Source organism: Chironomus tepperi, unplaced genomic scaffold, assembly GCF_022539635.2.
Source record: "Chironomus tepperi strain 1889 unplaced genomic scaffold, CSIRO-AGI_Ctep_v1 contig_486, whole genome shotgun sequence".
Taxonomy (NCBI): Eukaryota; Metazoa; Arthropoda; class Insecta; order Diptera; family Chironomidae; genus Chironomus; species Chironomus tepperi.
This window is the reverse complement of record NW_027226608.1, coordinates 1,266,867-1,282,136: the sequence shown is the minus strand read 5'-3', so window position 1 is coordinate 1,282,136 and position 15,270 is coordinate 1,266,867. Positions and strand designations below refer to the sequence as shown.

At 37.2% G+C, this 15,270-nt stretch overlaps 6 protein-coding genes across 7 annotated transcripts in view; 2 read left to right on the top strand and 4 right to left on the bottom strand.

Moving 5' to 3' along the window:
* The window catches only part of LOC139099828 (neuronal acetylcholine receptor subunit alpha-6-like), a 129,485-nt gene that overhangs the window by 56,774 nt on the left and 57,441 nt on the right, over window positions 1-15,270 (bottom strand). The gene's annotated exons all lie outside the window — the stretch shown is intronic.
* LOC139099728 (GDNF-inducible zinc finger protein 1-like) lies at window positions 393-3,595 on the top strand. The gene is made up of 2 exons (XM_070652238.1): window positions 393-865; window positions 1,647-3,595. Exons 1-2 carry the CDS (start codon window positions 746-748, stop codon window positions 3,522-3,524), a joined length of 1,998 nt encoding a protein of 665 aa, XP_070508339.1. The 5' UTR covers window positions 393-745; the 3' UTR covers window positions 3,525-3,595.
* Window positions 3,584-6,530, top strand: LOC139099729 (dipeptidase 1-like). Of its 2 annotated transcripts, XM_070652240.1 has the most exons (4): window positions 3,587-4,205; window positions 4,266-4,847; window positions 5,076-5,369; window positions 5,663-6,530. In XM_070652240.1, exons 1-4 carry the CDS (start codon window positions 4,199-4,201, stop codon window positions 6,025-6,027), a joined length of 1,248 nt encoding a protein of 415 aa, XP_070508341.1. In that variant the 5' UTR covers window positions 3,587-4,198; the 3' UTR covers window positions 6,028-6,530. The 2 variants fall into 2 exon arrangements, with proteins under 2 accessions (XP_070508340.1, XP_070508341.1); XM_070652239.1 differs by having other exon boundaries at window positions 3,584-4,847.
* LOC139099752 (tax1-binding protein 3 homolog) lies at window positions 8,821-9,186 on the bottom strand. The gene has a single exon (XM_070652267.1). It carries the CDS (start codon window positions 9,184-9,186, stop codon window positions 8,821-8,823), a length of 366 nt encoding a protein of 121 aa, XP_070508368.1.
* On the bottom strand, window positions 10,197-12,466 carry LOC139099727 (uncharacterized). Its single transcript, XM_070652236.1, has 3 exons — window positions 11,866-12,466; window positions 11,058-11,613; window positions 10,197-10,762 (listed from the first exon to the last, which is right to left on the bottom strand). Exons 1-3 carry the CDS (start codon window positions 12,402-12,404, stop codon window positions 10,223-10,225), a joined length of 1,635 nt encoding a protein of 544 aa, XP_070508337.1. The 5' UTR covers window positions 12,405-12,466; the 3' UTR covers window positions 10,197-10,222.
* On the bottom strand, window positions 13,060-14,407 carry LOC139099876 (uncharacterized). Its single transcript, XM_070652426.1, has 2 exons — window positions 14,383-14,407; window positions 13,060-14,322 (listed from the first exon to the last, which is right to left on the bottom strand). The coding sequence occupies exons 1-2, from the start codon at window positions 14,385-14,387 to the stop codon at window positions 13,173-13,175; spliced, it is 1,155 nt and encodes a 384-aa protein (XP_070508527.1). The 5' UTR covers window positions 14,388-14,407; the 3' UTR covers window positions 13,060-13,172.

The window sequence follows — 15,270 nt, the reverse complement described above, 5'->3', positions numbered from 1 at the left end:
TTATAACTGTCTATAAACATTTGGCAAATATAATTGCGTCATTTATGGCAAATTAAACCGTCCAGAATGTCAGCTTTGAAGACCTTAATAAAAAAATTAATCGTTGGAATATAATAATAATAATAATAATTAAAAATTTAAATGAAATAAGTTGGAAATAAGCTATTGCTTGAAATCCTAAAATATAATTTATTATTGTAATATTAATGAAAAATACAGTAATGAAAACAATGTTATTTTTATTAAATACTAAACTCATGTATGTATAGAGCCAAATCAAAAAATATTGAAAAAGCTCCTTAAAAAATTAACTTTTCATTCAAAACATTGAAAAACATTTCATCTCAATGTTTTGATGTTTTCATACAACTTTCATACTTATCAAACATCCGAGGATCTTACCCCTCAGTAACAGAACCAAATCAACAAAGTCAGTACTAAAAATATTTGTAAACATTAGAAAAATTTGCAAAAAAAAATATTAGTTTTAAGTTGAAATAAAAATCATAATTTTGATGAAAACATTCAAATTTTAATTCATGAAATTGCTTTATTGGCAGTGATAAAGCCAAAATAGGAACAATCTTGGATATTTCCAATAATTTTGAACAAATTGACATAAAAATAGGTCAATTTAGTTTGGAGAATCAGCAGTATTAAGGATAATATCATCAAATATTAAGCAACACGACTTGACCATTGCCGCTTTTTGGTTGCCTACACATCCTGATTGACCAAAGCAAAAATGTCATCCTGCATTCTGTGCCTCAGTCAACTTCGAAAGACAAATTCAGTCAAACTGACAGACTTGGTCGGAGCTGAAATCTCATTTGGAGATGCAATTCGTCAACAGATTCAATATAATGTGAGTAAAATTGAATATTTTAATGTTTTAGAGGTCAATCTTGATGTTTTGAGCTGAATTGACTGGAGTTGTGCCTGTTTTGGGTGTCTGAAGTATAGTTTGGACTGTGTTGAAGACGTCATGACTGCTCAGGGATCATCTAAGATTGAAGAATGTAGACAATATTGGGTTTTGTCAGTTATGGCTTGGATAATATCCGGATATGCTTTAAGGGGTATCTTAGGTGAAGTTTAGTCTCTCCTGGAGTCACAACAGCAATTTAGCAATGTTCAAGACTTGCTGAGTCTAAAGTCGTGTCTATTCTTGCATTGAGAATAGCCAAATCCAATGTTTGATGACATACATGCAGTTTAGGGACCTTTTAGGCTTGTAGAATCCAAACATCCAAGACTCATGTCAATTATAGCATGTATAACAGTCAGACAAATCAGAGAGAGTTCCTGTCATGGAGTTCGGGCACTCCTGAACCCATATTGACAAATTAGGGATCTTATAGATTTCTAGTGTCAAGACGACATTGAATCTCGTCAATTCTGACTTGAATGATAGTCAATCTTGAGCCAGACCTAATGTTTGATGACATAAGGGCAGTTCAGGGGTCATTTAGACTTGCAAGATCCAGAAACCTCAGATTCACGCCAATTCTGGGTTGAATGACGGCAAAACTTGACGTTTGAGCTATTTAGACCCTCGATAGACCATATTTGAGTCTTAAATTGCATATTTTTTGATATATATCCATAAATCCTCACTAATCTCCCTTAATTCCCTTCCATTTCAGATCATCCCACCATACACACCATCATCATCACAACTTACCTGCAAGACATGCTTCACAGCATTCGATAACTTCTACAAATATCTCACAAAAGTCAAATCCAATCTCATCACATCCAAAACAAGCTCATCCTTTGACATTGCACCTGGATATCAGCAAGTCATGATTGCATCAAATGAAATAATGCTCAAAATGGAACCGCTGATTCTCATACCAAAAGTCAAAATTGAGCCTGAAGTGATTATTGATTATATGGCTGAACATCATGGAAGTGAGTATAAATTGGAATCAAGTCCATCAAAATCCCCAAAACAGGACCTTAGTGACCGATTTAATGACGACGATTCAGACTTTGCGTGGAGCTACGACGATCCAATGGATGGAAATGTTGAGGATGATGAGCAGAAATTTGAGGTTCAAGTTGAGGATGTTTGGGATTTAGAGAAGTACAAGCAGGATAGACAGGAGGCAGCCGAAGGAACTGCCAAAAAACAGTCAAAAAAGCGGAAAAAGTCAGTCGATTCCGATGAAGACTTCACAATAGTCAAGAAAAGGTATGTCAAGGTTGCGGACCGACCAGCTGCAAAAGCAGGCAAGACAGCCATAAAAGCTGATCCTGACGACCAAGACACACCAAATGACCAACCCCAAATCAAGCCATACCGCACCGACACCGGTTGGATCCGATACCTACCAAGATCCAAAATAACCCAAGACATGATCGATGCCGGACTTGAAACAGTCGTGATTAATGGAACTGAATATAAAATACCTGAAAAGCAGTACAAAAAGACAAAGCCAAGGAAGGAAAAGAAGCGTAAAGTTGTGGAATATCCAGATCCATCAATTCGTAAGCATCCAGCACATGATCCAGAAACTGAAGACTTCATCCGTCGCCTAATCGACATCAAGTGCTACATATGTGAGGCACAAGAAGACACATTCACAAAACTCAAAGGTCACTTCCGACTCGAGCATCCAAATGACAGATTCTACTTGTCATGCTGCGACCGGAAGTTCCGTCGTCGGTTTGAACTTGTTGAGCATCTCGAGTTCCACGACGATTCCTTCCAATTTGCATGTCAGCAGTGCAACAAGACGTACAAAACCAAAAAAAGTCTCAAGTCACACATCGAGTGCTATCATCAAGTCGACGAGTCCAATAAAGTCATCTGCGACGAGTGCGGCAAGCTGTTCAACAATGTCCGGCTGTTAAGGAACCACATGACCTTCCACAACGTCGACACATCCAAAATCTTCGAATGTTACATCTGTAAAGACTCAAAGCAGTTCAAGACACTAATACAGATCAAGACACACATGCGGAACCACCACACAGTCAACAGACAGAACCGTATGACTGTCTGTCACATCTGCTCAGCCAACATCCGTGAATCGTACCTGCCAGCACACTTAAAGACCGTCCATGGCGATGAACATCGTAAGAGAATTGCATGTGAAATTTGTAATGTTTGGGTGCTGGAAACGACCATGAAGAATCACTTACAGAAACACAATGACATGGGTGTGACATGCAGCATATGTGGTAAGTTCCTCAAGTCAAAATACTCAATGACGTCACACATGAAAATGTCACATGGAACTGACTACAAGTTTAAATGTGAATATTGTGATAAAGGATTTTTCAAGTTAATTAAGATGCAGGAACATGTGGCTGTGAGGCATACGAGGGAGTTTCTGTTTAGGTGTCGTGTGACTGGATGTGACAGGCAGTTCCGATCGGAAGCTAATTGGAGAAATCATGAGAAAAAATATCATCCGGAAGAGTATGATAAGCTCTTTAAGCCATTTTATAAGCGTGATAATAAGGAATTGAAGGAATTTGAGGAACTGATGGAGGCAAATGGACAGAATGGATAGGGGAGGCTATTGGGGATTTAAGGATGGATTTTTAGATGGAATTTAATAAAATTGTTGTATTTTTAAATGAATTTTGTGGTTTATTTGGTGATATTTCAGGTCAGGTCGGGTTGTGGTGCCGAATGTTGCCGAGTGGTGCCGAATGTTTGCGAGTGGTTCCGAATTTTTCCGAATGGTGCCGAATGTTTCCGAGTGGTGCCGAATGTTTCCGAATGTTCCGAATGATGCCGAATGTTTCCGAATGATGCCGAATGTTTCCGATTGGAGCCGAATGGTGCCGAAATATTGCTGAATGGTTCCGAATAATGCCGAATGGTGCCGAGTGGTGTCGAATGGTTGCCATAACACCAATTGATCCCGAATGGTATCTGGTTAGAGCTTACTATTGCTACATAGAATGGGTTTGTGGCTGAACTTCCACTTTTACACCCCTCAGGGTGTCATATGACCTTCTTGCTGCTGCACAACTCTATCAACTACCTTGCTATGTCTGTTAATAAGTCTATCAATGCCCATACAACTTAATCAGCAAAAAATTCAATTAAAAGCGTGAATATGTTAAATTTTCAATTAAATGTGACTTATCAAGTTAAAGCATAGCTGCAAAAAGACCAATAAAACCTCTTTATTAAGTCTGACATGCTTGTTAGTCAGTTGATAAGTTTCTGTCCATAATGATCGGTAAAATTTTGAATTTTTTATCATTTTTTGCAATTTTCATTTCCTTTATTGCCTTTTTAGGTACCAAACTGATTCCTGTACTCCTCATCATATCCCTAATACCACCCCACCATTGCCAACTTAGTAAAGGAAGTGACATCCTCAATGAAGTTCCATTAATTGACGGACACAATGACTTGCCATACAATTTGTACCGCGTCGAGCACAACAGGCTTAAAAACTTTAGATTTAATTCCGATTTGAGGCAGAACAGAAAATGGGTCAACAGTAAAGCAGACACATACACAGACTTGCCAAGACTCAGAAAGGGTAAAGTTGGCGGGCAATTTTGGGTCGCATTTGTTGAATGTGATTCAAATTATTGTGATGCTGTTGAGAGGACAATTGACCAGATTGATGTGATTAAGAGGCTGATTAAGAAATATCCGAAGGACTTGGAATACGTGACTCAATCTGATCAAATTATGGAAGCATTTAATGCCGGCAAAATAGCTAGTATGATTGAAATTGAAGGTGGACATAGCATTGACTCAAGATTGTCGGCTTTGAGGCTGTTCTATGAGCTTGGGGTACGGTGCATGACACTGACTCATAACTGTAATACGCCGTGGGCTGATAATAATCTTGTGGATTCAACTCCAGGTATTGTTGCTGACATAACCTAACTTTTCCATCATTTTGTGCCTTAATCATTAAAAATTCATGACATAACCTCAAATTTCCATCACATAACCTCACTTTTCCGCCATTTTGTGGCTCAATCATCAAAAATTCATGACTTAACCTCAATTTTCCGCCATTTTGTGCCTCAAATATCAAAAATTCATGACATAACCTCAACTTTTCCATTTTCTTTCATCCCCATTTAAGATTCAAAGAAGAAAGGCCTCACAAGATGGGGACAAAATGTCGTCAAAGAGATGAACCGGCTAGGTATGATTGTGGATATATCACATGTTAGTGAAGGTGTCATGGTCGATACACTGAGAATATCAAGTGCACCGGTGATATTCAGTCATTCATCAGTATTTTCAATTGTTGGACATACAAGAAATGTCAAGGATCATGTGCTGAAGATGCTTAAGAAGAATCGGGGTGTAATTATGATCAACTTTGCTGCACCGTTTGTTAGTAGCCAAAATGCGACAATTTATGATGTTGTTAGTAAGTATTAAGGTTCCTGGATAGCACAAGTTGGGTAATCAATATGAAATTCGGCATCAGACCGGCGTGACTCTGGCACGACGTCGGTTGATCCCGAATTGTACCGAGAGATGCCGAGGGTTACCGAGTGATGCCGAATGACGCCGACTGAAGCCGAGTGGTGCCGAATGGTACCGAATTGCGTCTGGTATCTGGTGCCTCGCCACTCATGTTGCCCGTCATTCGATTAACCCATTTGTGCTATTCAGGAAGTAACTAACCAATACATAACCTCAAAAATTTCCATCCCACAGAACACATAAACTACGTCAAGAACCTCATTGGAGTTGATCACATTGGTATCGGTGCTGACTACGATGGAGTAGCTGTAATGCCAAAAGGACTTGAAGATGTGTCAAAATATCCAGCAATATTTGACATTTTAGCAGAAGGTGGTAAGGACTGGACGGCATGGACACCAGAAGAACTGAAGAAACTTGCTGGATTGAATTTGATTCGAATATTTAGGGAAGTTGAGGAAGTTCGTGACAGAATGAAAAATGTTGACATTATTGATGATCCTATACCGTATAAAGATGTGATGAAGGAGAATCCGGATGTTAAAAAATGCCGGCTTGATGTCGATCATTATAAGAATGCTTATTATTATTATTCATAAAGAATTCATTTTTATTGCATCAATATTTCTTGTCATACAATTTATTTATTAAATAAAAATTTCACTTTATTTGCAGTGGTGGGCAACCTGTGTGACATGTCACACTTCATTGCAATGCAACATGATGTTGCGACACACAGGTTGCTTAGCAATATGTTGCGTCACTTATGTTGCTTACCAATGTGTTAAGTAACACAAACTGCTTACAAATGTGTCACATCACATAAGTTGCTCAAAATTACGTCACATCACACAGGTTGCGCAACATTGTGTCGCATCACACAGGTTGCTTACCAATATGTCGCAACACATTACAGAGATTGTTTAATATTATGTCACGTCACACATATGTTGCGCAACATAATGTCGTGTCACATAAGTTGCCCACCACTGCTTTATTGGAATTATTTTTTATCAATTTTTTCAAATTCTCTAAAAACATCAAAAAAGCGATTCATTTACTATCCATAAGTAGTTACACAAATGTTATCAAGTATTATCAAAGTTGCTACAAAAATTGCATTAAAAAAATGCAAAATTTTTTCGTATAAAAATTGTTTTGATGGATTGAATTTTTGCTATTATTTAATGCTATAATTATTCAATTTTAGTCTGTTTTTTAATTCAAAGCTGCTGGACATTATCGTGTCAATGAGTTATTCGAATATCGCTTAAAATTTACTAAAATTATTGCAAAAAAATTGACAAAAAAATTATATTTTTATAATTAAATATTAACCTACAGTACATAACGGAATGCGTGACTAAAATGCTTTTAAAATTGATTCAATTAATTTTTTGTAATAATAATCATCAATCTGGGGATGGTTTTTTGAGCTAATCGGGATATCCTACCCTACCCGAGATATCCTACCATACTCGGGATACCCCCTGCTATCCTATCCCGGACAACCTAACCTTCACGAATAGAAAGGGCTATTTTAGTGTACCCTAGTTACCCTACTCGACCTTCAACTCATGAGTATCTAGGATAGGGTGAGTTCGAGTAACATAAGTTACCCTTGGTCCTACCCTGGTGTTGGATATGGTATGATGATACCCTAGGTTGGATAGGATAGGATTACCTCGGAGCAGGTTAAGAAACTGACTCAAAAAATCTCCCACAAAATTCAATTTCATGATCTTCCAAATCTATAAGCGTAGCCAGGATGTGTCTTCGACTTGACTTTCAACTTGACTTTCAACTTGACTTTCAACTTGACTTTCAACTTGACTTTCAACTTGACTTTCAACTTGACTTTCAACTTGACTTTCAACTTGACTTTCAACTTGACTTTCAACTTGACTTCAAATTGATTTCGACTTGACTTCGACCTGACTTCAACTCGACTCCAAATTGACTTTGACTTCAACTTGAGTCCAACTTGACTTCAACTTGACTTCGACTTGACTTCAATTTGACTTCAAATTGCCTTTAATTTGATTTCAACTTGATTTCAAATTGACTTTCAACTTGACTGTCAAGTGAAGTCGAGTAGATCTTGACCTTTTCTGTGCAAAGCATAATGCCGAATTCAGTTGAATTCTTGCAAATTGAAACCTGTTGCCAAATTTCGTATCAATTCCCCGACTTATCCTATTCAATCCTGACTACGCCACCTTCCAAAAACTAAACTAATAATAATGATATGCTTTTGAGTAGTTAAGAGTTATTTATAATAAAAATAATAGGAATAATAATCTTGTTAATAATTAAAAAAAAAGGTAAAATTGTTACTTTGATATTTTCAATAATATAAAAAAAAAAATTTAATAAACTTAATAAATCTGAGGAATATTTTTTTTTATATAAAAATTGATTGTGTAAATAATCTTTGTGTTGATTCTTTTCAAACAAAATTCTTATTATCTTTTTTTTCATACTTTGTTCTGATATCTTTTCATGCTCTTTCTATATATACCGTCATTCATAATAAATCTACCTAAATAATAAATCATAATGATGTCGAATGGAGGAATGGAGGATTTAATGGGGTCTAGTCCTAGTGCGCCTTGTTCCTAGTGCGCCTTGTTCCTAGTGCGCCTAGTGTGTTTAGTGCCCAGCTCGCCAAATGCGCCCGTTGACTTTTTCCCAGTTCACATAATGCGCCCAGTGACTAGTGCACCGAGTGCCTAGTGCGCCTAGATTCTAGTGCGCCTAATGTATCTATTGTTCCTAGTGTAGCTAGTGCGCCTAGTATCTAATGCGCCTAGTGTATCTAGTGCGCCTGGTGTAGCTAGTGCGCATAGTGCGCCTAGTGTGTCTAGTTTGCTTAGTGAACCTAGTGCTTAGTGCATCTAGTGTGCCTAGTGCGCATGGTGTCTAATGCTCCTAATGTCTAGTGCGTCCATTGCCAAATGCGCCTTGGACTTCATGTTACTAGTGCCTAGTACCTAGTGCACCTAGTGTTAACGTTCACATAATGCGCCCGATGACTAATGCGCCTTGCACCCAGTGCGTAAAGTACCTAGTGTGCCTAGTATCTGGTGCAACCAGTGTTCCTAGTGCGCATAGTGTGCCTTGTACATCTAATGCGCCTAATTACTAGTGCGCCCAGTTCAACTAGTGCGTCCAGTACTTCTAGTGCGCCTGGTGTATCTAGCTTAGTGCGCCCTATGCGTAGTGCACCTTTTGCCTATGTAGCCTATTGCCCTAGTCTAGCTCTAGTCCCCATCAACACTCCATTCCACATTCACATCATATTCGCATCATCCAAAAATCACACACCCAAAAAAAAAAAAAAATAATAATAATTTCTTAACATATCCACATATCCCCACCCAATCCCCACCTTACATATGAGTAACACCCTTTCGTGTAACTAATAAATTCAGCACATTTGTCTTCTTAATAATCTGAACAGCCTTTTTATGTGTACACAAAGTCATATCATATCCATTACATTGTAATATCTTATCATGCATCCTTAATCCAGCCCGATCAGCTGCCGAGTCTGGCGTTACATCCGTAACATAAATTCCATAGTCCGAATAACCCTGCGGTGACTTTGTAAAGTCCTGGTCAATTCCGCCACCAATTTTAAATCCACATTTTGCCACTTCTTGTCCATCATGATCAATTGTGACTTCTTTTTGGAGGGTAATTGGAATACTTAGACATTGGAATGCTGGAAACAGGCTTTGCTTGTTGGTCTGCATGACTATTTTGGAAGTGCTGTTAACTTTTTGGATTTTTTGATGGATTTTGGTCACTTTTTGACGATTTTAATACTAAAAATTCAAAAATTTCCAATTTTTCTTATATTTTTCTACTTATGTCGTTGACTATGTAAAGGAACTGCTCGATTGATGACGAATTTCACGTAAATTTTGATGACTAATGCAATTTAAATGCGTTTTTAATGATAATAAATGAAATTTTATTGTATTTTACTTCTTTTTTTGTGTAATTTTATACGTGTGATCCGTAAATACGGGGAGAGGAACTTGATGAATGGATTTGAGTGACTAGATTAAAACCTTACAAATGTTTAGAGCATGTCAAATGTTTTAGGGGATTTTTTGAATAATTTTCTGTATAACGAAAATGGAATGGAATGGTACAAATTACTACATATTGTAGGGACAGTCAATGGTAAAGTTGGAATGGAAGGCAGTGGTGGGTAACCAGTGTGTCACGGAACACTAATTGAAGCTAAAAATTATAGAAAATGCCATGATCCGTGTGGCAAGTACGGTTTTGATCAAGGATAACCACCAAGATATGCTGTGACACACAGGATACCTACCACGGGTATACGACGTATCCAGAGGGAAAGGAAAGGTGTGGTTTGACTAAGTATGCAACCGCATGTCAAATGGAAAGGTCCTGAGAAGGTTAGGAACAGCCAAACCACTCGAAAACTGTGCATTTGTACAATTAGTAAAGCAAACTTCAACTGTTCCCTGTCAACACATGAATAATCAGACCCAGCTGATCCAGGAAGGAAGGGGTGGGGTGGTGTGACAAGGTATACAACCCCATGTAAGATGATAAAGCACTGAAATGGTATAGAATAGCTAAATCACTAGAAAACTGTGTATTTGTGAATTTACTATAGTAAACTGCACCTAGACCGTACCAATGGATGAGAAAGCAAGGCCGGGTATGACCATTGATCCATACCTAACCCTACAAGACCCTCCTACCTGTCCCATAACCTCAAAAATTCCACAATAACCAATTTTGTCAATTTTATTTTGAATTTTTCTTATTTTCATGAATTTCCACAGCAATTTTCTTAACTTCTCTATACAGCGGCTTACCCGACGGTGTCATTGGAATTGAGTCAACAAACTGAACCCCGCCAGTGATCCTCTTGACCTCAATCAGCTTTCTATTGACATAATCAACAACAAACTCTTCTGTCAGTTCCTCCTTAGACTTATCCTTAATAACAAAGGCATAGACAATGTCATCAAATAATTTGTCATCAAAAACGCCAACAACGCAGCTCATCCGAATGCCTTCAATCTCATTAATGACTTTCTCAATTTCCAGTGGTGTAATTTGGAAGCCTTTGACCTTCAGCATGTGCTTGATGCGGTCAATGATGTAAATTTGTCCTTTATCGTCGAAATATCCAACATCTCCGGTCTTGGCGAAGCCTTCGGAGTCAAAAACAGCGGCGTAGCTGTCTGGATCACCAAAATATCCAGAAAATGGAACTAGACACTTGTATCGGATCTCACCGAGGCTGTTGGGACCGAGCTTGTTGCCATTTTCGTCTACGATCTGGGAAATTGAGGGGAAATTGATGAAGAAAATTCGGAAAAATTGGGGAAATTCAGGAAAAATCGGGAAAAATTGGGAGAATTGGGAAAAATCAGGAAGAGTTAGGAAAAATTGGAAAAATTCAGGAAAAATTGGGAAAATTCAGGAAAAATTGAAAAAAGTCAGGAAAAATTGGGAAAATTCAGAAAAAATTGGGTAAACTCAGGAAAAATTGGGAAAAATCAGAAAAAATCAGGAAAAATTAGGAAAAATCAGGAAAAGTTGGGAGAAATCAGGAAAAATGGTCAAAATTTACCTTAATCGACACTCCATCAGCTGGATATCCCGAACTCAATCCACATGCTCCACTGTCTGCCGATGCAGCCAAGCTGTCACTCTCAGATGACGCATAATTAGCCATAATCGTTCCATTTGGAAATAGCACCTTCAATTTCTCAATCAATTCCTCAGTAAAGACAGTTCCAGCCACAGTAATTCGCTTTGGACTTTCCATTTTCCTCAATTTTGGTGATTTCAGCAATGCCTGACCGAATGGCGGTGGACAAAAGGCAAAAGTCACTTGATGTCGATCAACAATATCCATCCATAGTTCCGGTGTCATTCGTTTTGAGGTTATGATCATTTTATAGCCATAAAGTCCACAATAAGTCAGGAAGAAGATGTAAGTGACCCAAAATGACGGTGAACTGTTGAACAGGACGTCCGTTTTGATGAGACTTGATCGATATTGTGGATAAAGTTGAGAGATGACTTGCTTGTGTGACTTGCAGACCCCTTTGGGTGCACTTGTTGTACCTGATGAGCACATGATGAAGGCGGTAGTTGATGGGGTGTTGGGCAGGTTTGGGAATCTGGAAAATTGGGGGAATTTTGAGGTTATGTTATTGAATATTTGAGGTTAAATTCCTAAATTTGAGGTTAAGTTCCTCAATTTGGCTAAATTTTGAGGTTAAGTTCCTCAATTTGACAGAATTTTGAGGCTAAGTACCTCAATTTGTCAGAATTTTGAGGTTGAGTTCCTCAATTTGTACAAATTTTGAGGTTAAGTTCCTCAATTTTACAGAATTTTGAGGTTAGGATTCTCAATTTTTACCCATACTTACTCAAACTTCTCAATATCCAGCTTAACATTCAAAATATCATCCGCAAACTCAAATCCATCAATTTTTACATCCAACGTATAAATCCTAGCATCCGATCCAATTTTATCCAAAGCACTCTTTACCATTCCAGCAATATTTCCATCACAAAACACAATCTTTGGCTTAGTCTTATTCCACATAAATCCAATATCGTCCTCATTCATAATAACAGCCAGTGGATTAACAGCAACACCAATTGTAAAACATCCAAATATTAATGGCGCCAAATTGACATGATTTGATGCAATTGTACCGACAACATCACCTTGACCTAGTCCAGCCTTAGTCAAATAATCAGCAAACTTAATTGACCGACGATAAGCCTCAAAATTGGACAATTGAACTCCATTATCGTCCGAAACTTGAAATATATTTTTTGGTGTCTGAATCAGCCTTTGAAGGATCAATTGACCGAGATTGGCTTCTGGGTTGTAGACCGGCGTGTGTGGCTTGCCATTCCAGACTTTATTGACTTTATCGTAATAGATGAACTTTGACATTTTTTTGAGGAATTTGAAGAATTTACTTTATGCTGTGAATGTCAACCGACTGTAAATGAGACTAAAAGAGATTATAAAGTAATAGAAGATGCTGTGGCTTATCATTTAAAAATAGATTTATTTTCTCATTTTTTTGTGTGCATCTTATCAATGCTGGACATTATTTTGGAGTTATTTCACATTCTAAGACAACTTTCTCTAATGTGAAGGCACCCGAATGTCAAAAATTTTAATGTGAACTCACCTGAATGTCAAAAATGTTAATGTAAAGGCACCTGAATGTCAATAATTCTAATGTGAAGGCAAATGAATGTCAATAATTCTAATGTAGAGGCACCTGAATGTCAAAATTTCGAATGTGAAGGCACCTGAATGTCAAAATTTAATGTAAAGGCACCTGAATGTCAAAACCTAATGTAAAGGCACCTGAATGTCAATAATTCTAATGTGAAGGCGCCTGAATGTCAAAAATTTAATGTAAAGGCACCTGAATGTCAATAATGTAGTCTGAATGTCAAATGTTACGTTATGCTCGTATTCCTTCCACTTTTATCTTCATTTTACCCAATCAAGCTTCAAATTAAGCTTTTCCAGCCAAAATGTTAATTTTTATTATCTTTTTATTATATTTTAATTCACAATTTTTATTCCAGTACATAAATGTGGTATATTAAGGATATAAAGGAGTTACGGACATAAAGAAATACAAAGAAGACTACTGTGTATTAAGACAGCCTTACTGCTGTTCCATTGACTATTTTGTTGACATTATTTACGAACTTCAGAATAAATAACCGAATCGTCTGCATCATCATGCTGTTCACTTCCTTTAGGTAATGGATATTCCATGTACAGTTCGTCATTATTGGATATAAAGTCATAAAAGCCTTCTTGTGTTCCTTGATTATCAACTGTAACATCTTCAATGCAGGATTGTGATTTGGCATTCAAATGACTTTCAGGTCTTATGACTGGATGCATCTTACTCATTTCGTGATTATCAGTTGATTTTGAGTCATTTGACTGCTGTCTACAGCAACATACACAAATCATCGTTATGATGAATATTATTATGAATATTATATGTGATGCAATCAGAATGTACAGCATATAGTCTCTATTACACATCATATTTGATTCCTGGAACTTTGTGGATGTTTCATTCAGCAATGGACTTTGTGTATTGAGATTATTGGCAATTTTATAGACTGTGTCATCACCTGCTGCATTCAATTTGTCAATCACTGCTGCCATCAACTGTTCCTGATCACTTTCGCACTTTTTAATTAAATTATTTTGGATCCGACCAATTGAGCATGAATCCTTAATGTCGCGGATGGATGTTTTGGTGCTGTGGACATTGTGAGGCTGTGTATAGCACGTGTTGTATGAGAAATCCAATTTTTTGAGGTTAGACAGACCAACCAAGCCATTAGACTCAACAACTGCAATTCTGTTGTAGCCAAGGTTTAACTCCTTTAAGTTTGGATTGTGTAGGAACAAATTTGACTCCAAAATTTCAAGTTCATTTCCACTAAGATCCAGGTATTCCAGGCTTGAAAAAGGTTGCAGATTTTTGGGTGAAATTCGCCTCAATTTTGACTTTTTAATCGTCAATTCCTTTAATTCCGTGAAGCATGTCTCGAGTCCCGATGGCATGTAATGGATTGTCTTGTCTTCAGCGACAAGTCCGTAACCATTTTGTGCGCAGCTGTAGTTGTAGAAATCGTTATTTACATCAACTTTAAAGGAATCAATCACAACATCCTCATCAACAATATCCGGAATATCGACGACATAGCAGCTCTGAACATGCTGAACGTCCAAAAAAATTAGAGTCTTAACTTTGCAGGTCAGTTGAGCACCTTTGGCTTTTATTTGCATGATGCATGCCAGGACTATTAAGAAGGTCATTAATCTGTTGAGAAATTAAAATTAAATATTTTAAAAATTAATTAAATTTTCAAATTTTTTTTACCTCATTTTGATCTAATTTGTAGAAAGTCTGAATAAGGACTACTTATTTATCACTTGAACTAAGTCCTATCACATGCTTCATAATTTTTAATTCTGATGAGTCAAGTGGAAAGCATTGACATTCATCATCTGACTCACTCAAATCATTTATTCAATTTTATCAGGATTAAACTTGTTTAAATGCATTAAGTCAAGTGACTTATGCATTAAATCATCGTGTAAAAAATGAGTCGAAATTATTTGTCATCATAATCATATGGAAAGGCCATTGCATTTTGAGGTTGAGGAATTCTTACTTATTGGAGGGTATCTTGAGGGGTATCATTTGGACCAACATTATGCAGTGTTTCTCAAAACTATGATAGACAATGATAGGAATTAACAAGGGATTAGGCGTTCTCGTGCACTGGAAAAGCATGTGTGCGAAGAAAGCACGCGTAGTTTTTTTGCGCAGTATTTTGGAGCAAAAATGTTGCGCAGTATTTTGATGCAGAAATTATAGGGAGTATTTTGGCGCAAAAATTATGCAGTGTATCTTGGCGCATAAATTGTGCGCAGTTTTTTGGCGCAGAAATTAAGCGCAGTGTTTTAGCGCATACATACGCAACATTGCGCATTCCAAGAAATTAGTCTCTGTGATTGTCATGTGTGTCTATTATTGGTAATACACGAGTATTCATGATCCAGGACACTATTCCAAGATTTAGTGAGGTTGAAATTATGGCAATGGTGATTAAACCATAGGAACAGCTACATGTCAGCTAAATGGTGCAACACCATTCATCCTCAGAACAGCAACTTCATAGCTGAAACCTCACTTCTTAATATGAAGTATAGTCAGCTTAAACACTAGATTTAAACACTTTAAATACTTAAAAATTTGTTTTTT

Excerpts from the sequence above, each read along its gene's own strand:
- LOC139099728 (XM_070652238.1), top strand. The coding sequence starts at position 746 with ATGTCATCCTGCATTCTGTGCCTCAGTCAACTTCGAAAGACAAATTCA. Across the intron at positions 866-1,646 it reads GTCAACAGATTCAATATAAT|ATCATCCCACCATACACACC; the intron begins GTGAGTAAAATT and ends CTTCCATTTCAG.
- LOC139099752 (XM_070652267.1), bottom strand. The coding sequence starts at position 9,186 with ATGCAGACCAACAAGCAAAGCCTGTTTCCAGCATTCCAATGTCTAAGT.
- LOC139099727 (XM_070652236.1), bottom strand. The coding sequence starts at position 12,404 with ATGTCAAAGTTCATCTATTACGATAAAGTCAATAAAGTCTGGAATGGC. Across the intron at positions 11,614-11,865 it reads CTGGATATTGAGAAGTTTGA|ATTCCCAAACCTGCCCAACA; the intron begins GTAAGTATGGGT and ends CCAATTTTCCAG. Across the intron at positions 10,763-11,057 it reads CTGATGGAGTGTCGATTAAG|ATCGTAGACGAAAATGGCAA; the intron begins GTAAATTTTGAC and ends TCAATTTCCCAG.
- LOC139099729 (XM_070652239.1), top strand. The coding sequence starts at position 4,199 with ATGATCGGTAAAATTTTGAATTTTTTATCATTTTTTGCAATTTTCATT. Across the intron at positions 4,848-5,075 it reads TCTTGTGGATTCAACTCCAG|ATTCAAAGAAGAAAGGCCTC; the intron begins GTATTGTTGCTG and ends TCCCCATTTAAG. Across the intron at positions 5,370-5,662 it reads GACAATTTATGATGTTGTTA|AACACATAAACTACGTCAAG; the intron begins GTAAGTATTAAG and ends TCCATCCCACAG.